Consider the following 26582-nt stretch of genomic DNA (forward strand, 5'->3'; position numbering starts at 1 on the left):
CTGGAGAAACCCTAAGTTATTCCAATGCATAGGGAAAGTAGGGTTGGAAAGGTTAGAGGCAGGGGCCAATAATGAAGAGCGTTGAATGTCTAGTAATAATTTGGGGTTATTCTGAAGACAATGGAAAATAATTGTTCAGGATTCATTGGAAGATAAGAAAGGACACGGTCATGATGGGTCAGATTTACCTTTTAAGAGGACTGCTTTGGTAGTGTGTGGAGGATGGAGTTGGGGTGATAAGACTTGGGTGGGTTTGTTGCAATGTTGACAGCATTTTAAAGTGTTCCCTCCAAATGAGTATTGAGAACTAACGCTTATCAAAATAAGAATAATTTTTGAAATATATTTGCACGAAAAAAGAAGGAAGAGAAATGAATAATTGGTCCACATGGAAAAAGATATTAGCAATCTGATACCCTTAAAAACTACACACTAAACAGAATTCCATTCAGTTACTAAGAAAAGCAATTACACGGTTCCTCTTCATTTGTGAATAGTATATTTGAAACATGTGGTGGCTAATGGTCCAAGTAACCCTCTACTGAGGTAAAGATGAATGAATAAACAAAAGAAAACTGGGACACTGTATTCTTATTCCCAGGACGAGTTGTAGTATGTGAAATGTTTGCAAGTCACATGTTTCATACTTTTGAGACAGAACCACACTCAGCAAATACTTGTATATTGCTCAGAGTATAAATCCAAGTCAAGCCTTAAGTAAAGAAATGACTAGGTTTGGGATCAATTGATTAACAAAATAGCAATGAATACATTGCCTTATTTGCTTTGAACTCAACAAGAACATCTGCTGGAATTCAATTTTTAGCTGTGTGAAAACACTTACCAATAAAGCAATGTACTTTTTCTGGAAGGTACCACTTTTGTCACCTACATTATTTTGATACATGAAGAGGGTTTTAAATGAAAGATAAACAATGCATCTTTTAGAGGAAGCAATGATATAAAATATATTTCCCACAGAGTAATTTATGAATGGTCATAATGAAATCAATATTTGTTTCATAGGCTTGTTTCCCAATCCAATGAGATAATGTAATAGGTAAGATTTCTGAAAAGTATAAAGCATTCAAATTATTAAGATTATTCAGAACCACATTGTGGACAAATACTAAAGCAATTTTCTTTCTTCTTTTATTTAATAATTTATTTGATGTAACCAATATAACCCAAATATTACCATTCCACCATATAGTAAATATAAAAAACTATTAAGGATGTTTACATTCTTTACTTCATACATGATCTATGCAATTAAATGGTCATAAAAATTGCAAAGTAGTCTGTAAAAATATGGGAGATAGAATGTGAGAAAAAAAATATAAACACAGATGTGAACATAGGCTCCGAACATAACTAGGTCAACTTATTCTTTGTGCATAAAGCCAAGGACTAGAATAGAAAATGGGAAAAGGAAACACTGATTTTTTGAGGTGCTAGGATTGTGTTAAAAAACATATACCATCAAATTTACTATCTTAACAAGTCAGTTGTATTAACTATATATGACTTGTGGTATACCACATTTTCAGAACTTACTTCACTTTACAAAACTAAAACTCTAAATACATCAAACAACTCCCCTTCACACAATGATCCCCAAGCCCTGGTAACCACCATTCTGGTTTTTTTTTTAATTGAAGTATAATTAACATACAGTGTTATATTAAGTTTCAGGTGTACAATATAATAATCCAACAATTCTATACATTACTCAGTGCACATCAAGGTAAGTGTACTCTTAATCTCCTTTACCTATTTCTCCCATCCCCCAACACACCTCACCTAACCATCTGTTTGTTCTCTGTATTTAAAAGTCGGTTTTTTGTTTGCCTCTTTTTTTCCTTTGTTTTGTTTCTTAAATTCCACACGTGAATGAAATGATATTTGTCTTTCTCTGTCTGACTTATTTCACTTAGCATTATACCTTCTAGGTCTGTCCACATTGTTGCAAATGGTAATATCTCATCCTTTTTATGGCTGAGTAATATTCCTATCTATCTATGAGATATATATCACATCTTGTTCATCCATTAATCTACTGATGGACATGTGGGTTGCTTCCACATCTTGGCTACTGTAAATAACAGTGCAATAACCACAGGCATACATGTATTTTTTCAAATTAGTGTATTTTCATTTGATTTGGATAAATACCCAGTAGTGGAATTACTAGATCATATTGATAGCTCTGCTTTTAATTTTTTGAGGTACCTCCATTATATTTTCCATAGTGGCTGCACCAATTTGTCTTACCACCAAGAGTGCATGAGAAATATTCAATAGCATCAATCTTTACTTTGGATTAGGAGGAACTGTTCCTTGCATGTCTTACAAAAGATGTCCAGCTTTAAAGTTGGCCATTCTCAGTATTCACATATCACTGACAAATCTTGTTTAAAAAAAAAATAAGGTTGCACTCACCATGTGTTTCATTTTCAATCCATTTATTAATTTTATATCTGGTATCTTCTATATCATTTGTGAAGTCAACTCGTTCCACCTTGGCATTGTATAATTTTTCAGCACACTCAATATAGTTCTATAAATATAAATAATTATAGTTCTGTAGGTGATACATAGTTCTTATAGTCACAAGTCACCATTAACTAAGCAAATAACAACTCTGATTTTGAACTTGTCTCTTCACTTCCACCATCATACTCAAGGACTCATTCCCCACTCAAAGATGAGGAAATGTGGATAGAAATATGAAAATATGGCTGGACAGGTTGCTGGAGAACCTGAAACTGAATTTGCACAGCAAGCACACTATTTGAACCTAAGTTTATCTGAAGTGGATTAGGGGAGGCTAACAGGGATTATGGCTAAAGCCCACTTCCTTGACTTTAGAACTGTTTTCTCACCATAAATACTTCAACAGTGTCCTTGCTCATCTCCCTTGCTTGTGTCATCCGCTTCCTACTGAAAGCATTAAGAAAGTTTCCAGGCTACTTCTTGTACTTAAGATAAAGCTCAAGCCCCTGGACCTGGCCTGCATTTGAAAGGAAAAAAAAAGAAGTCAAGTTGAAGAGGATGAGCAGAAAAGGTGAGCCCCAAGCAGTAGTACACTCAGAGGAGTAAGAGAATCTTTGCACACTCAGGAGACCCACAGGAATTTGTGATGACTGAAGCATGTGGTGAAAGGGGAAAATGGAGGACAGGAGCCAGGACAGAGAAAGAGCATGACTGTCTTGTTTCCCTGGAAAAGGAGCTTTCATTTTATTTTAGGGAGAGTTATTAAAAGGATTTAAACAGAAGAGTAATATAATTAAATATGCATTTCATAAAGGGGACTCTGAAATCAGCATAGAAAAAAAATGAATTGAAATAGAGGAACTTACTAAAATGTCCTTATAGTTTATCCTTAGGAATATAAAGAGGCCCTAAACTGAAGCACTGGCAGTTTCCAGGGCCATGGGGAGGACAAAACAAATTTTAGAGATACACTAAGAAGGTAGAACTAACTCTTTCTTATCCCCTACCCTTCCCTTTCCTTGTTGAACAGCTGAGACTCAAAGCCATTAGGAGGGGCAAATCTAGGTAGGTACACATCTCAGGGTGGGGAGGACCAGTGTGGCAGAGCTGGATGGATGGCAGAGCTCCATCATGGTGAAGAGCCATTCAACACAAAGTATTAGTGGCCAAAGGAGACAAAAAACACATTGTCTTGTCAGGGAAGCCCAGCTCTGGAATTCAAGCTTAGGCAGAATCCAGAGGCATTCCTGAAGAGGGGTGGCCTCATGCAGGTGTTAGATCCTAATTAGTGTGAAGTGGACAATCCTATGGGATGTCAAAGCCCAATAAAAGTGACAGGAACATCTCTGTGATGGGCAACCACTGTGGGATGTGGGGGACTAAGTGGAGGGAAGACATATACTCCTGGAGAGGCAGCCTAGCATGGAGGGGCAGATCTCTCATGGGATGAAGAAGGTGTTTTCCAATTGGGAGGAGCAACAGCATCCATCAGTGATGAGAAATGGGTTACATAGAGGGAGATTGATCAAACAAGTAAATATGTAAGAATAATAGCAGCCAGATTTCTCAATGCTGGAGAAGGGAGTTAAACACAGAAAAAGAGAAAAAAAAATGAACCCTGTGGTGTTTGATGGAAATTGGAGATATCAGTAGAACTCATGGGTTTCACTATATTTGGGTAAAAAGATGAACATTGATTTGCTATGTGCATGTATTTTCCTAAAAAGGAATTAGGGCTCCTGGAGAAATGGCTGATTCTAGGACTGAGGCAGGGAAAGAAGATGAGATTGGAAATTCTCATGGTGCCAGAAAGAAAGTGCTCAAATGAGGTGGGCATGTCAAACAAATATAGATGTCAATAGAAGGGATAATTTGAGCATGAAAATAATATGATGGATTAACCCTTTGGCTAAAACAAGACACCATGGGTCCATATTATTATAAATAAACAAATAAATATCTTTTATCAAGAATGAGATATTTACACAGCCTGAAAGCCATTCCTCACAAGATACTTAACAACAAAGGGAAAAAGAGTAACTTCACAGCAGAGAAACCCAGCATACATCCCTGTAATCACGTGACCAAAGATGGCAGGACAAGCAACAGAATAAATCAGAATCCTGCCAGTGTGCCACAGGGATAACACAACAAAAACAAACAGGCTTCGTTGGATGTTTCCATCAAATCTGGTGCAAATGTTAGCTAATACTATGGTGATAATTCTTGCATAATATGTAAGTGTATCAAATCAACATGTTCTATTCCTTAAACTTATACTGTATTTTATATCAATCATATTTCAGAAATGCTGGGAGAAAATAGGACTCTAATCATGAAGACATATCAAAAAAAACCCACTGAAGAACATTCTAAAATATAACTGGCCTAAAACTGGACACTAAATAATCATCAAAAGTGTCAAGATCATGAAAGTCAAGACAGGCTATGAACTGTTCCAAACTGAAGGAGACTAAAAGTGAGTCAACAACAGAATATAATGCATGATTCTGAACTAAGTCCTTTGCTATGAGGGGTGATGCTGGGCTGATTGGTGACACCCAAAAGGATCTGAAGATGGGCTGAATGTACACTGTTAACTTCCTGATCTTGATGGTTGTATGGTGGCTATGTAGAAGAATGCCATTGTAGGAATTACATGAAAGTAATCAAACATGATAAAGCATCTTAAATGCTTCAGGAGGAAAGTGTTCTTTCAATGATACTTGGAATTTCTATGTGAGTTTGAAATTATTTCAAATAACTTTTCTTTGAAAGTAGAAGGAAAATCAATTAACTCTTCTTCACCGATGGACAGTGAAGCTCCAGGAAAAGGCAATGTCGAAGTTGATCAAAATACCTGGTAGGTCATTGACTGAAAGAGAACCCGGAGGAAAGAGAATATGTGGGGATAAGAGAGATGTTGTGTTGAAGAACCTGTAAATGCCCACTTGAAGACTGGCAGTAGGCAGGCAGAGAGATGAGCATGACACTGAGGGTGAGGAATGGATGAGCTGTGGAGGTACGGAGGACAACAACAAGTTAAACTTTCTAAGTCAATCATCTCTTCTTAGGTGAGACAGTAGACTCAAAGTAGAAGAGGCCAGAGGGCAGAACCCTAAAGAGCAGCAGTATTTCAGAGATGAGTAAAGGAATAAAGATAAACAAAGGAAAGTGAAATGAGGAGAAGGTAGAAAACAAGGAGAAATCAATGCCATAGAAACCACGAGAGGAGAAAGTTTCAGGGAGCTCCAATAGCATTGAATACTAAAGAGGCAGGTAAAGTATCCATAGTTTGATGTCCACTGGAAGCCATTAGTCACCTTGGTAAGAGCAGCTTCAGGAGAATGTGGAAGGTAGAAGCTAGTTTGCAATAGATGGTGCAGTGAAAGAGGGTGAAAAAATGGATTCTGCCTGCACATATCACCCTTCAAATAAGCTTTTTCAAGTTTAGACTGTCAGAGTGAGAAACACAGAAATGGAAAGAGAATCATGGGGTAACTTTAAAAAAAAAAAGGAGAGAAAAATTAAGAAGATGTGTATCTGGAGCACATTTATATGTGATGAAGAAGAAGAAAACAGAGTGACAGAAAACAGAGTGACAGAAGTTCAGGAAAAATACAGAAACATCACCAAGAAACTGGGGGCAAGGGAGGGGGTGAGGTGGCAAAGAGAAATGGAGGATTTATCCATTAAGCAAAGTGTTCCCCCTGATATTGAAGGGAAAAGGGAAAGGGAGCAGGGTGTTATTTGGGATATGGATCTGCCCTGATTGCCTATTTTCTTTGTTAAGTAGAAGACAAGTGGAGATGGGAATTTATTGCTTAAATAAGAAAATGACATTGTTTAAATGTCTATACTGCCTAGAGCAATCTATACTTTCAATGCTATCCCAATCAAAATTCCACCGGCATTTTTCAAAGAGCTGGAACAAACAATCCTAAAATTTGTATGGAACCAGAAGAGATCCCAAATTGCTAAGGAAATGTTGAAAAAAGAAAAACAATACTGGGCACCTCACATTGTCTGATTTCAAGCTTTACTACAAAGCTGTGATCACCAAGACAGCATGGTACTGGCACAAGACCAGTGGAACAGGGTAGAGAGCCCAGATATGGACCCTCAACTTTATGGTCAAATAATCAACAAAGCAGGAAAAAATATATAGTAGAAAAAAGACAGTCTCTCTGTTTGACTTATTTTACTCAGCATAATCTCTTCCAGTCCTGTCCATGTTGCTACAAAAGTTGGGTATTCGTCAAACAGAGAGAGTCAAGTATCATATGGTTTCACTTATTTGTGGAGCATAACAAATAATATAGAGGACAAGGGTAGATGGAGAGGAGAAGGGAGTTGAGGGAAATTGGAAGGGGAGGTGAACCATGAGAGACTATGGACTCTGAAAAACAACCTGAGGGTTTTGAAGGGGCGGGGGGTGGGAGGTTGGGGGAAACAGGTGGTGGTTATTAGGGAGGGCACAGATTGCATGGAGCACTGGGTGTGATGAAAAAACAATGAATACTGTTATGCTGAAAATAAATAAAAAATTTAATAAAAAAAAAAAAGAAAAAAGACAGTCTCTTCAATAAGTGGTGCTGATTTTTGGACAGCTATGTGTAGAAGAATGAAACTTGACCATTCTCTTACACTGTACACAAAGATAAACTTGAAATGGATAAAAGACCTCAACGTGAGGCAGGAATCCATCAGAATCCTAGAGGAGAACATAGGCAGTAACCTCTTCGACATTGGCCACAGCAACTTCTTTTAAGATACGTCTCCAAAGGCAAAGGAAACAAAAGTGAAAATAACTTTTAGAATTTTATCAAGATCAAAAGCTTCTGCAGAGTAAAGGAAACGGTCAACAAAACAAAGAGACAACCCACGGAATGGAAGAAGATATTCGCAAATAACACCACAGACAAGGGCTGATATCCAAGATCTATAAAGAACCCCTCAAACTCAACACCCCCAAAACAGATAATCACATCAAAAAATAGGCAGAAGACATGAATAGACACTTCTCCAAAGAAGACATACAAATGGCTAACAGACACATGAAAAAATGTTCAACATTAGCCATCAGAGAGATTCAAATCAAAACCACATTGAGATACCATCTTACACCAGTTAAAATGGCCAAAATAAACAAGACGGTAAACAACATGTGTTGGAGAGGATGTGGAGAAAAGGGAACCTTCTTACACTGTTGGTGGGAATGCAAGTTGGTGAAGCCACTTTGGAAAACAGTGTGAAGATTCCTTAAGAAATTAAAAATAGAGCTTCCCTATGATCCTGCAATTGAACTACTGGGTATTTACCCCAAAGATACAGATGTAGTGAAAAGAAGGGCCATCTGTACCCCAATGTTCATAGCAGCAATGGCCATGGTTGCTAAACTGTGGAAAGCACCAAGATGCCCTTCAATGGATGAATGAATAAAGAAGATATGGTCCATATATACAATGGAGTATTATACCTCCATCAGAAAGGATGAATACCCAACTTTTGTATCAACATGGATGGGACTGAAAGAGATTATGCTAAGGGAAATAAGTCAAGCAGAGAGAGTCAATTATCATATGGTTTCACTTACTTGTGGAGCATAGGAATAACGTGGAGGATATTGGGAGATGGGCAGGTGAAGTGAGTTGGGGGAAATAGGAGGGTGAGATGAACCATGAGAGACTGTGGACTCTGAGAAACAAACAGGGTTTTGGAAGGGCGTGGGGTAGGGTGATGGGTGAGCCTAGTGGTGGGTATTAAGGAGGGCACATATTGCATGGAGCACTGGGTGTGGTGCATAAATAATGAATTCTGGAACACTGAAAAGAAATTAAAAAAAAAAAGAAAATGCATTATTCTGAGGCAGATTTGCTTCTACCTATAGAAGAGAAGCTGGAATATTAGACAAATCAAGTCTAGTTTTTTTCTCTAGATACAATTTGTTCCAAGAACTTATACAATGTATTCACCCTTAAGAAAGAGACACTGTTGTTTTGTCTCTTAAAAATTCTTCCATTAATTTTAAGAAGATCAAATGGCCTATCCAGAGCTTAAATATTCATCCTATGTATATTACAACATGTATTTCCATTTCAGTATTAAAGTAAGTTCCTATTTAAAAAAAAAAAAAAAAGAGAGAAGAAGCAGCTTGAAAGCTGAAAGTGCTTGTGCAGTACGGGAATTCTATTTTTGAGGTGAACACAACAAATGGCTATAAAATTTAGGAGCTAAGTCCCAGTGTTTGGTTTTGGGTAGGTGGAGAGCAGTAGGCGTGCAGGCAGTCACCCCAGGAACCCAGAGCAGCAATTCTGAGGAGCACAGGGGTGTCACCCTGAGGTCTCAGGTTATCCCAGATGACCCAAACATCCACCCATCCACCCACCCCACCCGAAGGCAGTGGTGACACCCTGTTATGTGATTCTGATAACCAGGGGAAGCAGGATGTGCACTAAAGAAAACCCAGGGCCATTTCTACCGACTCCCATGGCTTCCAGTCCTTACCTGAGCTCCCACGGCACTGGGCCCTTTTCCTGCTCCAGGACCAACTAAACAAATATAAGGAAGCAGAGACTTAGAGCTCCTGGTATAGACCTAGTTGAAACTGATGGTGGCCATAGGGGTTGCTGGGAAATGGAGAGAAGCAGAAGAGCTTTCAGAAACTGGTGTGAGGAATGAGAGAAATTACTGTGAGCGCCCAGCTGACTGCTGGACAGCATGCAGGACACCTAGCAGGGCTAGGAGCCTGTAGTGTCCTGGTGGTGACCGCACACACCGAGGCTTGGCACAAGTGTGCCAAGTGTGCCGAGGCACAGCTGCTGAGGGAAGTCATGGGACTGATCCGGGTGGGGCTATGTTGGGGGAAAGAGAGAGCTCATATGTTGAGAGATGATGAGAGACGGAAAAATTGCATAACTCGATGCAGATGAAGAACAGGTAGCGTGGGACTGAAATAATGAGAGAATGAGAAGCATGAAATGATGTGGCCACTGACAGGGCAACTCCAGTTGTAGATTTCAGGAGTGGAACAGTTCTGGGCGTTGATGAGTTTCAGGGTGGGGCTTGGGCATTTGTCACTGTAATGGCATAGGGAGAGAGGGTCAGGAGACTGTAAGGAGGGAACCTGAGCTCACAGCTGGCTGTCACAGGGACACTGAAGTCACCCTCAATGGTGGCAGAGCTTGGGGCAATAGGGAAAGACATTCACAGAGGTCTGACCAAGACAGATTTAGCACAGATTCAGGGAGGAGAGTGGAGAAAAGTATCAGAGATGGCGGCTGGGTCTTCTCCAGACATTTTGTGAAGAAAATTTATACATTATTATTATCTTCCTCAATTCAAATAGACTCCTTCATATTCAAATATGAGTAAAAAACTGTTACATAACAAAATGTAGAAAATTTGGAGATAATCTATTTTTGTACTGCACTGACAAGTGAAAGGCAAGTCATGCTTTTAATCAAAAGTAGTTTTTAGAATAGCTGTGTTTGTAAATGTTTGGGAGGAAAAACAATGGCAGCGTCTATTTTCCATGCTGGTGATTGGATCGCACCTTTCCTGTGCTGGGTGCATACACCGAGTCCCAGATTAAGGAACATGGAAATGTGCTATAAATAGTAACATGACAGATACATCAACTTCCAGGTTAAAAGGGTTTACAGTCCCTCAGGGAGTCCACAGTACGTGTGGGAAAAGAGACATGAAATGTGGAGTTGAACATACATACGGCCCTGGAAAGCTTGTGTAGGATTCTTTGGGAAAGATTAAAACATAAAGTGGCCTAGTGCTTCATACCTGCCAGGCTGCCAAAGGGCTTGGGCGCGGTGTAGGAAGGGACAAAGATCTGTGTGGGTGACAGACAGGAGACAATAATGGTTGGGTGGAGCATGGACAGCTGGCACGGACACAAGTGGAGATCAGCCCAGGGATGTCACAGAAGCAGAGCTTTATGGTTGTCTGGCAAGTGGAGAATTACAGGGAGCACAAACACGCCCTGAAAATCATGGCCACGGCAGCTGCTGAACAGCGCTAACCAGCTTCCGGCTGTCACAGCGACAGTGGCTGTAACGCACGTGCGGAGCATGCGGGGAGCCCAGGAGCCTACAGGGTACAGTCTGGTCTCACTGGTCTTTGCGTGAGCAGGAAGCCACGGTGAGTGAACTGGAAGCACAGACACCATCCAGTAGTGTGGAAGCTTCACCCGCTGACCTCACATGAGCCTGACCCTGTCTTTAGACCAGGCTGAGCCATTCCTCCGCCAGCAGCTGGCTGTATCCACCTATGTCCCCTATCAGGACACCCAGAGCCGTAAATGATCCCATGGCAAAGTTACTGTTGGCAGGAGGGGTGAAAGGGCGTGGCTGAGAACAGAGGAGGTGAACTCAGCCCTGGGGATCTACAACAATCCCAGGAGACACAAAGCTCAGAGGAAAAGTGGGTAGACTTTTTCCTCTGCTGCCAGGGACAACCCTAAGTGGGCTACCTGCTCCTCCCTCCCCATCACTGCCAGAGGACATGGTCTCCTCTGTTTTGGAGCCTCTCAGTCGGGGGACCCTGAATATGGGGAGTGCTCAGCTCCAGTAAAGCTGTACTCTAGAAACAGGAGAGATGAAATTTCAAAGACATCAAGGAACATAATTAGCAGCTATAAGAAAAAAAAAAATCACCACTGTATCGCTCTGTAGAAAGACAAGCCTTTTGCAGATGATGGATTGAACTGGGGTCCAGAGTGGAAATAACCTGTGACAGGGGAGGCCACACTTACCTTATGAAAGTCAAACACTTTTTCTGCGAAAAGACCATTGGCGATGTGGAGTTCGTAATCCCTATGGGATGTGTTTATATCAGAGAGAACTCTTTTCAGTTGAGACTGAAGTCCTGGCTGTTATTTAAAAAATGTATAAAAATGTATTACAGGACTGCAAATATATCCACACTCTTATTTACACATAACATAAAATATGTATATTATACCATGAAAGAACTGAAAAATAATGATGCTTGTAAATTCAGCAACGCCACCTCTATTTACAATTTCTTGCCCTTTCTCAAATAGTACCTGTGATCAAAGTTAATTACAAATTTTACTAAAATAGTTAACTTGAGTGCTCACTTCGGCAGCACATATAAAATAATTAACTTAAGAATAAAATTATTAATGGCAGATAATGAATTTGCCTTGCATGTATACTAAATAATTCATTTTACCAATATAAGTTGGCTGTGAATATCAAAGGATAAAAGCAAAGCATTTATTTCCAAACTATCTTGCCAAAATCTGGCCAACACAGAAGTAAAATATTGGTAAGTTAATAATTAACAAGTAAATTACCAAAAACTGTCCTTGAGATGTCACAAGATGGAAATCTGAGTGAGACACATTCCTTTGCTTTGAAGGATGGTAAGCATAATTAAATACATCAGCACGATAGTGATTTCTCTAAAGTCAGTCTCACACTCTCTTTCCCTGAAAGAACGTGTTGTCTTTACCTGAGCCTGAGAAGAGCTTCCCCATCCCGAGGCTGTGTTGAAGTGAAGCATCTGCAAACAGGGAGTAAGGAAATCAGTTAGCAGGTCCTGCTTGACAGGAAGGGACCCCACAAAATAAAGGAAGGAAGGGATTCATTGTTAGTGGTTGTGTTTGCATATGTGTTTGGTAGCAAAAAATAGGTAGCTATTGACTTGGTTAGAACACAGATCATGACCGGGCAAAGACCCTACCAAAAAGGAGAATTTCAGACCAATATCACTGATGAATATGGATGCTAAGATTCTCAACAAGATCCTACCAAACAGGATCCAAGAGCACATTAAAAAGATTATCCACCATGACTAGGTGGGATTTATCCCTGGGTTACAAGGATGGTTCAACATTTGCAAATCAATCAATGTGATAGAACAAATCAATAAGAGGAGAAGAACCACATGGTCCTCTCAATTGATGCAGAAAAAGCATTTGACAAAATCCAGCATCCGTCCCTGATTAAAACGCTTCAAAGTATAGGGATAGGGGGAACATTCCTGAACTTCAACAACTCTATCTATGAAAGACCCACAGCAAATATCATCCTCAATGGGAAAAAGCTTGCAGCCTTCCCGTTGAGATCAGGAACACAAAGATGCCCACTCTCACCACTCTTGTTCAACATAGTATTAGAAGTCCTAGCAACAGCAATCAGACAACAAAGAGAAATAAAAGGTATCCAAATTGGCAAGGAAGAAGTCAAACTCTCTCTCTTCACAGATGACATGATTCTTTATATGGAAAACCCGAAAGACTCCACCCCCAAACTTCTAGAACTCATACAGCAATTTAGTAACGTGGCAGGATACAAAGTCAATGTACAGAAATCAGTGGCTTTCTTATACACTAACAATGAAAATACAGAAAGGCAAATTAGAGAATCGATTCCATTTACTATAGCACCAAGAACCATAAGATACCTCGGAATAAACCTAACCAAAGAGGTTAAGGATCTGTACTCCAAGAACAGCAGAACACTCATAAAAGAAATTGAAGAAGACACAAAAAGATGGAAGACCATTCCATGCTCTTGGATTGGAAGAATAAACATTGTTAAAATGTCTATACTGCCTAGAGCAATCTATACTTTTAATGCCATTCCGATCAAAATTCCACCGGTATTTTTCAAAGAGCTAGAGCAAATAATCCTAAAATTTGTATGGAATTAGAAGAGACCCTGAATTGCTAAGGAAATGTTGAAAAACAAAAATAAAACTGGCGGTATCACGTTACCTGATTTCAAGCTCTACTACGAAGCTGTGATCACCAAGACAGCATGGTACTGGCATAAAAACAGACACATAGACCAGTGGAACAGAGTAGAGAGCCCAGATATGGACCTTCAATTCTATGGTCAAATAATCTTCAACAAAACAGGAAAAAATATCCAGTGGAAAAAAGACAGTCTCTTCAATAAATGGTGCTGGGAAAACTGGACAGCTATATGTAGAAGAATGAAACTCGACCATTCTCTTACACCGTACACAAAGATAAACTTGAAATGGATAAAAGACCTCAGCGTGAGACAGGAATCCATCAGAATCCTAGAAGAGAACATAGGCAGTAACCTCTTTGGTATCAGCCACAGCAACTTCTTTCAAGATATGTCTCCAAAGGCGATGGAAACAAAAGCGAAAATGAACTTTGGGGACTTCAACAAGATCAAAAGCTTCTGCACAGCGAAGGAAACAGTCAACAAAACAAAGAGGCAACCCACGGAATGGGAGAAGATAATTGCAAATGACAGTACAGACTAAAGGTTGATATCCAGGATCTATAAAGAACTCCTCAAACTCAACACACACAAAACAGACAATCATATTAAAAAATGGGCAGAAGATATGAACAGACACTTCTCCAATGAAGACATACAAATGGCTACCAGACACATGTGATCTACTGACAGAACACAGATCATGCACTGGGGAAAGCGCCAGAAGCTGGCAGAGTGAATAAATCGATGGCTACAAAATGAATTGTGTCTACAAATCATTTTGGTTTGCTCACTCTCACCAAGCAATTTAACAATTACTCACTGATTAAACCTAGACAAGGATCAAAAAAGAATCAAATGAGAAATTTTATTTGCCCACATGGCAGGCAAGATTAAGGCTAATGCTGCAGGCACGAAGATATAAAAGAGAGACATAGGTACTGGATATCTAGGAAATCCTAAATGAAGCTAAATTGGTACTTGAGAGATGTGAAAACAAAATAAAACAAAAAAGATCCTACAATTATTTGAAATTAAGTAGTTTTAGGCTTTTCCTTTTCTAGTGTGGCTCTCATAATCCCATTATCCTAATAATTGCTATTCTGCCCAAGCTTTAATTTTCTACTGCACTTTATCTATTATCTATTACCTATTGCACTTTTAATTTCCCCAGGCCCTTATGTCCATGGGATCTGAAACGAAAAACGGCTTCTCTACAAGGAAGTGATAAAGGGTGCTACGAAGTGATAATCATTTATGCAGCCGTCTGGAGCAAAATGAATGTGCACTGACAGAGACAGGTAAGATTTTCTGTAAAAAGATGTAGGTTTTCTTTAAGGGGTCATATGCAGGGCGCCTGCGTGGCGGAGAGGGTTAAGAGTCTGCCTTTGGCTCCGGTTATGATCCCAGTGTCCTGGAATGGAGCCCCAGGTCTGGCTCCCTGCTCAGCATGGAGTCTGTTTCTCCCTCTCCCTCTGCCTGCCGCTCCCCCTGCTTGTGGTCTCTCTGTCTTTCTCTCTCTCAAATGAATGAATAAAATCTTTAAAAAAGAGGGGGAGGTCATGTGTGCTATATTTGAACCATATCCCTGGTTGGGGGTAGAAGTAGGGAGAAGACGTAAAGGACCACTCTGAGACTGGGTAAAGAAATTATGGATGGGAATCTAATTAAGTCAATGTTATTATTTGTGTGTCTGTGGAGGCTTTCAACTTCAAGACTTTGGGCCCCTAATCAATAGCACCATCTTATTGGCTAGGATGAAGTGGAAGAGCTCCGTAAGATACATGAAAACGTATGAAGGCAATGAGTGTCATTATTAGTCTTAATAGGTCACAGAGAATTGGAACCTACCTTAATTTCTACATCCTCTTAATCTGAAATAATAATTAACATGAGATGGAGTAAGAGATAAGGCAAAGGCAACAAGGCAAACTTGATATACAAATTAGTAGTCAATTTAAAATTCACTGGTGGGATCTCTGCAGGCATGGAGGCACCATGCTTCATGCCCCAGATGTCATCCTGCCCCCCAAGTTCGATGCTGCTGTGGAACATGAAAAATATCAAGTTCCTTTCTCATTTTGCCTTGGCATTGGATAGACTGGTATTTGGGAATATATGGAGGTACCAGAAACATAAAATATCATGGGACAGTGTCAGGACTCAAAAATGCTAAAGTCTTTTCTGAACTAACTCTTGTGGAACCAAGGAAATATTATAAAAATTATATGAATCCCCAGAAGTCATTCTTGTTAATTTTTTGAAAAAAGCTTTAACGAGTAAAAATATTTAATATTCTTCTTTGATCATTTATAATTTTACTCAATTTTGATAATAATCTAGTTGTCTCTTCTGACCTTCCTAATAGGCTTTTAGTAAACTGGGTTGGTACAATATTGAGGTGATGCATATATTTTTTTATATTTTCAAAAATTCTAAGATATTACACATTCAACAATAAAACTACCATGACTGAAGGTGAATAGTGATACTAGTAAATATTCAAATGTAACAAGTATTAAATAAAATATCAAAGGGCATATTCATCACAATCCAAAATGCCGGCAGTCCTGTGCTCTCATATCCCCTGACTGACCCTATGAAGGAAAATCAGAATTTCTTTTTCTTGTTCATAACTGATAACATATTCAGATAATGGCAAACAAGGAAAATCATGGGCTGTCACAATTTAAGAAATTTTAGGATCTTCAGACCGAAGGTTAAAAAAAAAAAGATGAAGGACGGATGATGCCATAAATTACAACTAAATTGACTGAGGCTTGATTTCTCTAAAAATATACATACGTGACCCACAGTGTCAAGTGTCAGGTATTGCAAGGAGAAACCATCTGGGACAGAGTTTGGGGACCGGAGGGGGAGGCTTAACAATTAATTTCCAAGATCGTTTACTGCAGATGACTAAATTTTGTACCAGTGAATTATATGAATGTTTCTGTGTCTACAGTTGCATTTTTCCCTTCTCCACGTTTCTTATGGGAGGTTACAATAGCAAGAGGTATAAAAAGTAACTCAGGAAAGGCACTGATTCCAGTGGTGACGGAAGAGCAGACCCCAGTAAGATAGGCTCTCTAAATCCACTGTGACCCACTTCCCATGAGCAGTTGACTCTTGTCCACCAGGCTGCTGGGGGACAAGGAGACCTTGGGAAATGAAATCAGGCAATAGCCCAGGAATGTTCGTAACCTGAAATCATACAATAACAAGTAACTGTGTCTTCTGCTGTGTTAAAGGCATGGGGTTTTGTCATAGGTGTAGAGCCTACACATCTTTGTCTAACATATGGAACAGGAACAAGTTTTAAGCTACTCATTAAGTGGATACCCCCAAATCAACCCCCATAGTTTATAGCTGAGGATACTGAGGCCCATATGAATGAACTAATTTTTCCAAATTAGAATTTGGATCTGATTTTCTTTTTTTTTTTTCTTTAAGATATTATATATTTATTTGACACAGAGAGAGATATCAAAAGTAGACATAGAGGCAGGCAGAGAGAGAGGGGGTAAGCAGGCTCCCTGCTGAGCAGAGAGCCCGAAGTGGGGCTCAATCCCAGGATCCTGAGATCATGACCTGAGCCAAAGGCAAAGGCCTAAACCACTGAGCCACCCAGGCACCCCTGGATCTGATTTTCTAACTCCCAGACCAGTGTTTTGTTTCCGTGACACCACGTTGCTTTACTTGGTTCTAAAACATTATGTACTTATACCAATGAATGAATACATTTTTATTGGTTACTAAGTATTTTTTTTCTCTAAAGGCTTTATATTTTATACTAACTTTAAAATAAATGAGGCTTTGCAATAATGTACTTTGAGCTGCATTTCAGTTTGGTGGCTTTAAGCCAAATAGTTCTCAACTGTGGGTTGACTCTGCTTCCTGGGGAATATCTGGCACTATCTGGGGACATTTTTGATTGTCATGACTGGACAGAGGTACAGTAATGTATATAGTGGGGAAAGGCCAGGGATACCGCTAAACCTTCTACAATGCACACCAAAGCCTCTTCATGACAAAGAATTATCTGGCTCAAAATGTCAGTGGGGCTGAGATTTAGAAACCCTGATTTAGAAGATCACCCTGAGTTTGAATCATAGTGCTGACACTTACTAAGATGGCACAGGAACACAAAAATCAGGGTAATAGTGCCTACTCCAGAGCTATTGGGAGCAGCCAATAAGATACCCTTAGAGCTTATCCCAGAGCTGGACACTGATGAAGCTTCCAGCAGTTAGCTGTTATCATCTCATTAAAAGTGTTCAAGGCACTGTGGTTGCGAATCACTCCAGCTCTTGGGAAAATGGTGTTCTGAGACTCTGTGGTTATTCCCTAGCAACAAATATTCACTGAGCTATCCAGAATGAGAAATAAATTGTCCTAGCTTAGATTATCTGAGCAAACAATCTTCAACAACTGCTTCGTTGTGACGGGTTACAACACAATCTTCCCCTAGCTCTCATTTGTAAACTAAAATAATGGGGGGAACCAGGAGGCAGAAATGGATAACAAAGACCCCCACAGGCAGCCTAAACCTGGGATCTCACCTGCTACTGAGCTACTACAGTTCTGTGACTGTGTACTTCCCTGCACAGCCTGGCTCAGGGTAGTATACAAGGGTGCGTTAAAAAGCACTTTCTACACATGTTGGTGACAATGTGATAACCATTTAGGTAGGTTGCTATTATCTGGAATATACTATTATGTCATTGGTGCCCATGTCACTTGTGTTTAAAGTGGGACTTCAGGGGCACCTGCGTGGCTCTGTCGTTAAGCATCTGCCTTGGGCTCAGGTCATGATCCCAGGGTTCTGGGATCAACCCCTGCATCGGGCTCCCTGCTTGGCAGGAAGCCTGCTTCTCCCTCTCCCACTCCCTCTGCTTGGGTTCCCTCTCTTGCTATGTATCTCTCTGTCAAATAAATAAACCAAATCTTTAAAAAATAAATAAATAAATATAAAATGGGACTTCACAGGTATCTTCTTGTTGCCCTCCTTTCTCATCTACTTCTACTCAGGCAGTGGTTCCCAAGCTTTAGTGCACACCTGGAGAGTTTATTAAACCACAGATTGTTGGGTTCCATCCCCATGGTTTCTGATTCAGTAAGTCTCAAGTGGGGCCCAACCATTCACATTTCTAACAAGTTCTCCAGGTGATGCTAATGCTACTGGTCTAGGAAATGCATTTTGAGAACCACTGTACTAAAGAAAAGAATCAAAGCGGTGGTTCTGAGATATTCCTGTTGTCTCCCATCTCAAAAACAAGTGCTATAAGCAGTATAGGTTCTTCACACCCAGAGAAGGACTCACTGAGATATCTTCACTTACATGGTACCATTGCAGTAGAATGTGCTCTTATAGGAAACAATTTGCCCTAACTGATGAATTGCAGAAACCATGGGTGGTGGCACAACTGAGACTGACCTTATCAATCTGAGAGACACAGTCACCTCGTGCACCCAAACGGACCAGGGCCAGGGCAGTGAAGATGCTCAGAGAAGAGAAGAACACATTTTCACTTCCTTGATTGTTATCCATCTCTCTGAACAGATTGAAACAAAACTCTGCATTTGCAGCAGCAAGGGAGGCCATTGTGGAATGGAGCGCTGCCTAGAGGACAAAGAGAAATGGAATGAGTGCCAAGTATGTTTTGGGGGCATATGATGATTTTTCTAATCATTGATTTTTGTATTTGAAGCTTCATTTCTTCAATCTTGGCTATAACCATCAAATAACTTAGAACAAAAAGAAAAATTTCCTTTGGTCCTGTATCCTTGTTAACAACACTCTAAAACTCTCTGTTCTGCCAACAATATCACGATACCCTCACTTTTTTACACTGATATTCTTTGGTGCAGTGTTTCTGTGTTTCTGCCTATGCTCTCACACTCATATTTCCACTTCTCCTTGACGTGACTTTGCTATCATCAGTGGCCTCTGAGAGTTCTGTTTTCAACCCCTAAGCAGACACATTTCTGGCGTCTACCTTTCATCAAATCACCCCAGCTTTCTAAGCTGAAATAGAGCAAAAAAGCTCTTTGCAGTAAAACAAAGAGTACAGAGAGTACAGCATTAGATGGTCTCTTAAAGGGACTATAGTCCTTGCTTTCCCAATCTGTAATTTTAAAAAACATTAACATTTAGAGATTTAACACATAATTTCCTTACTCCTTCTCTCTAGAAGAGCCACCATACGTGTGTTTAATCATGCATCCTAACTCTTCTCAGGACTGTCCTAATTTCAAACATTATGCATCCGTGATCCTGTATTTATTATTTTCACACCACTTTCTAATTTTTTTGGAATGGAAAGTGTGATTAGCCATATTATGTATCACAAACATGCACATGACTTTCCAACACAGAGATCTATCTCTTACTGGAGAACCTGAGGTATAATAGCAAATTTAGAATCCAGGATGAAAATGAGATTGTCTTCAAATTCTTGATAATGTTGTTTCTGAAATATAGAGGGCTACCACTACTGCATGGCATTTTTCAGGAGTCTACTTCGGTATTTCCTTGCAGAATTTTTCCACAATACTAAACTGATTCTAGTACCACAGCTGGAGTTGTCAGAGACAAAATGAATTCCCATGGGTCCTCCAGATTATTCTCCTTGAATACTCTGTGACATTATGCCTAATGTGTGGTGGGTTCCAAGACTCATGGACCCTTAAGAGACCTAGTCTTAAACCCAAACTTGTTGCTAAAAGTTGTATGACCTGGGTTAAGTCTTAACTTCTCTAAGCTCCTAAATTACCTTTTATTCAATAAGATGATCAATTTACAAGACAAAAAAAAAAAAAAAAAGTCTGCTTCCGCCCTACAGCTGTTAAAGGACGGCATGATGTCCAAGCTCTGGGGAGCAGGATGAGGGCATGGTATAGAAAAGGAAGAATGCCAAAAGAAGAGGGATATGTGTGGTTTGAAAAAATAATATCCTACAACTGCTATGGTGTTGATTTTCTTGAAGTCACAAAAACTTAATGCCTTTCAAAGTTACAAATGTCCTTAAAATAAGTTTTCAATTTTTATTTTATCAAATGGCAGCTTGAGTTTAAACAAAAATGAAAAACAATCTAGCATAATGCCTGATTCATTGTAAACACTGAATTGAAGCTGCCCCCATATTCATTATTCTTTATTAAATGGTAATAAATTTGCTCTTCCTAAAAGACCACAAATTGGACATTTCCAGAGTATGCCTGAGGAAACTGTATTCTGCACTTTAGAATTCCAACCCCTGAGAACGTCACTGAGGCACAAGGCCATAAATGATGCTGTTTTGCAAGGTCAAATTCAGCTACTTTCAATTCATTACAGGTCCCACTCCTCAGTTATGCCCCCAGAAATAAAGGGTGAAAATATCATTCACACTCCAAACACTCTTCACTCCAAGAAAGAACATCTATGTTTTTTTAATGGTTATCCATAAATTTAATGATTTCATATCAAATCCATGTAAACTAAGGGGACGTGTAGTGGCAGCTTTGACTGGAAGGAGAAATCCCTTCTTGTAAGTGCAAGAAGGAAAAAGAAGAAGGAGAGGACACAGGATGAGAGATACAGGACAGTTTCAGCCAGTGAGTGATATCAGCAGGAACTAAGGTCCCCAAACTTTCCAGGGGCTTAAAATCACATTCTACATTGGAAAAGCATTTTTTTTTTAAGTTTTTTAAAATGACAAAATTGAAATTAGTGTATATATAAGTAAATATACTTATATTGAAGAATATACTTAAATTGGAACTTAAATTGAAACATTGATTTTTTATATTAAATTATGTACTCATAAGAAGTTCCTTAATTTTAAAGTGAAATTGTGTGCTAGATTCTGTCTCTTCAGTTTCCAAGACTTCATATTGATTGCCGAAAAGCATAGTAAATAAAATTAATCACTCTTAGAAAAGTAACTTTAAAAGCAAAATTATAGTAATCATTTCCAATTATCTATAGTGAAAATTATACTTAATAGAGGATTGTGGAATTATTTTAATATATTCTATATAATTTATTTGATATATTTGATGTAATATATTCAATATATATTGAACCTTTAAGACCTGCAAGATTTTAAAATGACCCTGTTTGGGGACCTGCTTGTGTGGGACAGTGGAGACTGGAAGTTACTTGGTTAGTATCATATCCCAAAGTACAAAATTTCAATGCACTTTTATTTGGTCAAACCCCAGTTCTGTTTGATGCTTTATGAAAGTGTGTCTTACTGGGGCACCTGGGTGACACAGTGAGTTAAATGTCCTGATCTTAGTTTCAGCTCAGTTAGTGATCTTAGGGTGATGGGATCAAGCCCTGCACAGAGCCCTATGCTCAGCATGGAGACTGCTTGGGAGTCCCTCTCCCTCTGCCCCTCCCAGTCCATGTACTCTCTCTCTCTCAAATAATTAAATAAATCTTAATTTTTTTTTAAATTTTAAACGATTTTACTTATTTATTTATTTATTTATTTGAGAGAGCACAAGCATGGGGAGCAGCAGAGGGAGAAGCAGGCTCCCCACTCAGCAGAGAGCCAGATGTAGGACTTGATTCCAGGACCCTGGGATCATGACCTAAGACGAAGGCAGATGCTTAACAGTTTGAGCCACCCAGGAGCCCAATCTCTAAAAAATTTTTAAAAATCAAGAAGCATATGTTACTATTTTACCCCTAAAGGTGGGGGGCCTTGCATGTTTTTTAATACCTTTTCTTAAATCATGTTCTAAGCAATAATTACAAATGTTCACTTTCTAATTTTTCAATCATCCTGATGACTTTTCACAAAACTATCATTGTACTGGAGAGAACAGAAACTACACGGGAATCTGTTCATTGAGGCAACTGAGTACACATTTTTACGAGTTAGATGAATTTTATGGAAGAGACACATAAACATCAAAAAAAAAAAAGAGCTGAGACTTTCCTAGACCAATATAAATTCTCAAGCGATGACTTTTAAAATGATAAATGGTACTAGATCATATATCTTTAAACACTCCTGTACAGACGTGTTTATGCACTTTGAAAATAAATACCAAATAGTATGTTCCACTTCACATAATTGTTTTTATCTTTCTCTCTGCAGGTGCACTGCAGTTTCTAGAAATGAAAGCAAGATTCTTTCCTTCTCTTTTGATATCAAGTTTAAATCCCACTGGCAAATAGGTAAACAATATTTAAGGGTGAGTTACTTTTTTACGCTCCCAAGCTTCCATCAGGCGACAGATGAATAAATAGTAGCTTTAGTACCAAAACTGTGGTTTTCCTTTCTCCTATAATTACTTTTTATCGTAACTTTAAAGAAAATAATAAACGAGCACCAAGAGAAATAAATTAAGTTCAAACAAGCCATTCAAAAGTATCCAACGATTTGGGTCCCAGTTAAATAACTACAGGAAATGGAAAAGGAAAATAAATTACGTTAAGCCACAGAAAGTATCAGTATGATACGACCCAGGACCCAGGATGCCTTTGTCCAGACATAGCAATGCAGAAATATGCTTTCCAAATCAGGAAAGAACTTGGCTTCAGATTAATTTTTCATCCCACTAAAAAACAGTGCATTCTTACATTCTTTACACAAATATTTTAGTTTATTATACAGATATGTAATTTATCATTTTCAAGTTAACACAAATTAACAAAGATTCCTAAAGCTTTTTAAATCCCAAGCGTCTACCTTGAGGGTCTAAAACTCCATGGGAACTCAAAGCTTATTTGTTTACTTATGGTATATTTTAATCCAAGAAAATGTTTACCCCTTCCTTCCTATAGTCAACATTTTTTATGTCAAAACAAAAAAATACATGTTCTCACTAAAGTTTTTTTTAAAGTCTAATAAAAGGCAAGAAAAATAATTTTTACATAAAGCACAGGAAAAACTAGGGACAAAGCACAATAAAAAAACACGAAAATTATAATGACATTTTATGGACCTTAATGTACTATACCTGATTGATAAGTTATGTGTCTCAAATCTTTGATAAAAATATTATCTAATCTCAGGATAATTTTGTCTGTACAAGGAAAAGTAGCTCTATTTCATGGTACATTACTGAAGAAAAAAAAAAAACCTTGTATTTACGAATTAAATACATATGGGGGAAAAAAAGGAGTAACTACTATCGAGCATGCTTAATTTTTATTCTTATCATATAAGTCAATTGTAATGCTATCAATAGTTACTCCTCTACAGAAGTATTTTCAAATCTTTCCATTTCTCTTAAAATCTGGTTTCAAATTTTAGCAAATCCCTAAGCAGACAAACACCATCCTACGTGATTTTTTAAGTTCAATTCTAATCTCAAAACCTAGTTTTTCCTATGCTATATTTAAACATTCTAACTCACAATGCCTAAAATAAGAACACTGGAATTATAGAATCTAGATTTGTGCATAATTCCCCAGATGCTATTTATCTATTCCAGAATGGCATATGAGGTTCAGCTCATCTGATCCCCTGCATGGCGCTGCCCTTCCCCCACGACACCACAGAAAGTCAGCCATCAGACCACCCTAAGAGGAGCCCTAAGGTAGAGAAAGCTGAGGGCAGGACTAGGCAATGATTCTGATATTGTCTGATGAGTTCAGACCCTCAGGTACAAACAGCCATTGTTTTCTCTCTCTCCTCTCTCTTACCCTCTTTGTCTCTCTCTCATTCAAAGTGTCTGGCCAGACCAAGTTGTGGGCTTCATAAATATTTACCTTACTCTCTTCATAGAGGAAGTTAGCAGCTGGTTGGGTGAGTCTGAAAGAGTTCCTTGCATTACTCTGAAATATAAAGCCTCTGACTCAGACACTCCCTACTTCCTTTTGTGATGACCATGGAAGTTTTAAATAATGGCATTAAAATATAATTATGTTAAGGCCCTTTATAAAGCAGATTAAGAGAAATGTGTAGCATATGTGCTACAGATCCAAATCAAAGTGGTCCAAGTAGCTATGTTCTAGTAAGTATAATAATATATCTATTATATATAAATATAATTTAGCATGAAATTTTATTTAATTTGATATTAACATCACATAGTATTTTTATGTAGTATATGCAAATATTCATCTATTGTGCTACACTGGTATTTTTCTATAGGGAAAGGTGTGCTTTTCAGATTCAACCACTGATTTTTGTTACTGCTTTTGTTGGATTCCACCTCCTCTTTGGATTTGGGTGTCTAACAATACTGCAGAGCCGCACACAGAAGGGCATCAGTGGCCCCCTAGAGAAGCAAGGGGGCAAAGAGCTGGGGGACAGAGTGGGGACAGCAAGCACCGCTCTTGCTCAGAGACAGGATTTCTGTATTTGAGGACAGCAGGTGAGCTCACTCTTTCACAACTCCTTTGGTTTTACTTGATACAGTTTCTGACTTTACCTTATCATTATTCCTACAAGCGTTTGCCCACCCTGCCTTAATTTTAATTGCATGTTTTAATACTAGAAGATCGTTTAAAGTTCTCTAAGGTGAATATCCTATCAGGATAGATGTGTTTGAATATATTGAACACGTGGGGAGAGACCTACTTTCACCAGAAGACGGATAAGCTAGTGATCAGAACACTGAAAACTAAACCAAAAAATATTAAGAAAAAAATATAATTATTAAGTCAAGGGAAAACAAAGATTACACAGTGAAAGGTATAGCCTACTACACTTTATAGCTCAGCTGAGGGTAATAGTCTCTTAGTTGTAATGATTTAAATATTAAGTATTGAGCTAAACAAGACTCATGATGTATCTCTGTAAGGATGCCAGGAGGAAACTATGGGTAGGGGTCAGGTGGGGAACATGGTATCCAAGAGACACATCTTCCTTCCATGAAAGGAAGTCTATAGTATTAGCCTTTAAAGGTAAAATGCAAAAAAGAGCAGCATTAGCATGGTATTTAGATGTCTGGAGGAAGATACAAGCCAGCATTAAAAGCACTTGAGATTGGAGATAGGTATACACCTATGAAATCACCACCATAGTCAATCATACTTCAATTAAGTGCTTTTTAAAAACAAAAGCATTGAGAGTTGTTTTTCCTGTTATGTGAGAAGAAGGGTGGGAGGGGGAGGGAAGAGGGCACTGCTGGTCTACGTGATCAGCTCTGTGGTCTCATTTTGACTCCTCACTGCTTAGATCATATCTAAACTTGCAATGGATGAAGGATAAAATACTAGATCTAGGGTTAAGTTCCAGCTTGGCACCTCTACTAGCCGTAAAACCTTGAGCCAATAACTTACTTTCTCTGAGCTCCCATTTTTCTATCCATAATATCAGAATTCAGATCAATTCTATTTTTATTTATTTATTTATTTATTTAAAGATTTTATTTTTTTATTTGACAGACAGAGATCATAAGTAGGCGGAGAGGCAGGCAGAGGGAGAGGAAGGGAAGCAGGCTCCCTACTGAGCAGAAAGCCCGATGTGGGGCTCAATCCCAGGACCCTGGGATCATGACCTGAGCCAAAGGCAGAGGCTTTAACCCACTGAGCCACCCAGGCGCCCCTATTTTTATTTAAAGACATATGAATATATGTGTATATCTACAGGTACTATATACCACACCACATGTACTGTGTATATATACCACAATAGCGTTTGGTGCAGGAGAGGCCCTCAATAATTTTAACCCCCCTCCATGCTCACTCTGTCCTGGCTGTATTATATTACATGTGATTACATACAACATAAGAAGTTGGATGACCTCAACTGCTTGTATATAGCATTTTACCTTCGAGAATCTGGAGTTTTACTGCTATTATCTCTCTATTGTGATAGTTCCATCCTCCTGAAAATAATACGATGATAAATAATATGTGGAGATCATCATGGGAGGAATGGAGAGGGCTTTTAGGAATAATAGGCAGTTGGGAGTATAGGCTCAGAGTTGAGAGGTGGGGAAGGGACCTGTTGGCATGGAGGTGAGGTATGAACAAAGAATCGGGGTGCTCCGTTGGTTCCAATTTGCCTGAGCCGTTCTTGGTTTTAGTGCGGAAAGTCCGCCTCCCGGGACACCTGGAGGTCAGTCCTGGTGGGACAAACAATGGGGCACATTTCCTCCTTTCAGCCACAGTTCCCAGACCACCGCTTATCTAGCACATCCCAAAACGCCACACCAGGCCATGCTCATTCAATTCAAACTATCTCAAGACACGGGAAACATAATGCTGACACCCAAAATGTGTCCCCATCTGCTCGCTGGTGCCTGAAATCGCTGCGACAGGACAAAGGCGGCCCTAAACCACAGTCAGAAGAGAAGCACAAAAGAAAACACACATTTTGATTTCCATTATGAGAAGTCAGGCCAAGCAAAATTGTGTTTTTAAGGATGCTGACCTAGGCTGGCAGACTGTGT

At 39.0% G+C, this 26582-nt stretch overlaps 1 protein-coding gene across 2 annotated transcripts in view; it reads right to left on the reverse strand.

Moving 5' to 3' along the window:
- SERPINB7 (serpin family B member 7) overlaps positions 1–26582 on the reverse strand; it is a 59096-nt gene that overhangs the window by 6910 nt on the left and 25604 nt on the right. The window contains exons 1-5 of one of the 2 annotated variants that reach the window (XM_080822001.1): positions 23950–24011; positions 18673–18858; positions 11989–12039; positions 11264–11380; positions 2443–2560 (exon numbers count right to left, since the gene is read on the reverse strand). In XM_080822001.1, coding sequence (XP_080678127.1) covers positions 2443–2560; positions 11264–11380; positions 11989–12039; positions 18673–18840 — 454 coding nt within the window. In that variant the 5' untranslated portion in view covers positions 18841–18858; positions 23950–24011. Of the gene's footprint in view, positions 1–2442; positions 2561–11263; positions 11381–11988; positions 12040–18672; positions 18859–23949; positions 24012–26582 lie in introns of those variants that run through there. The other variant, XM_080822002.1, reaches the window with a different exon arrangement.

Source organism: Martes martes (assembly GCF_963455335.1).
Source record: "Martes martes genome assembly, chromosome: 13".
Lineage (NCBI taxonomy): Eukaryota > Metazoa > Chordata > Mammalia > Carnivora > Mustelidae > Martes > Martes martes.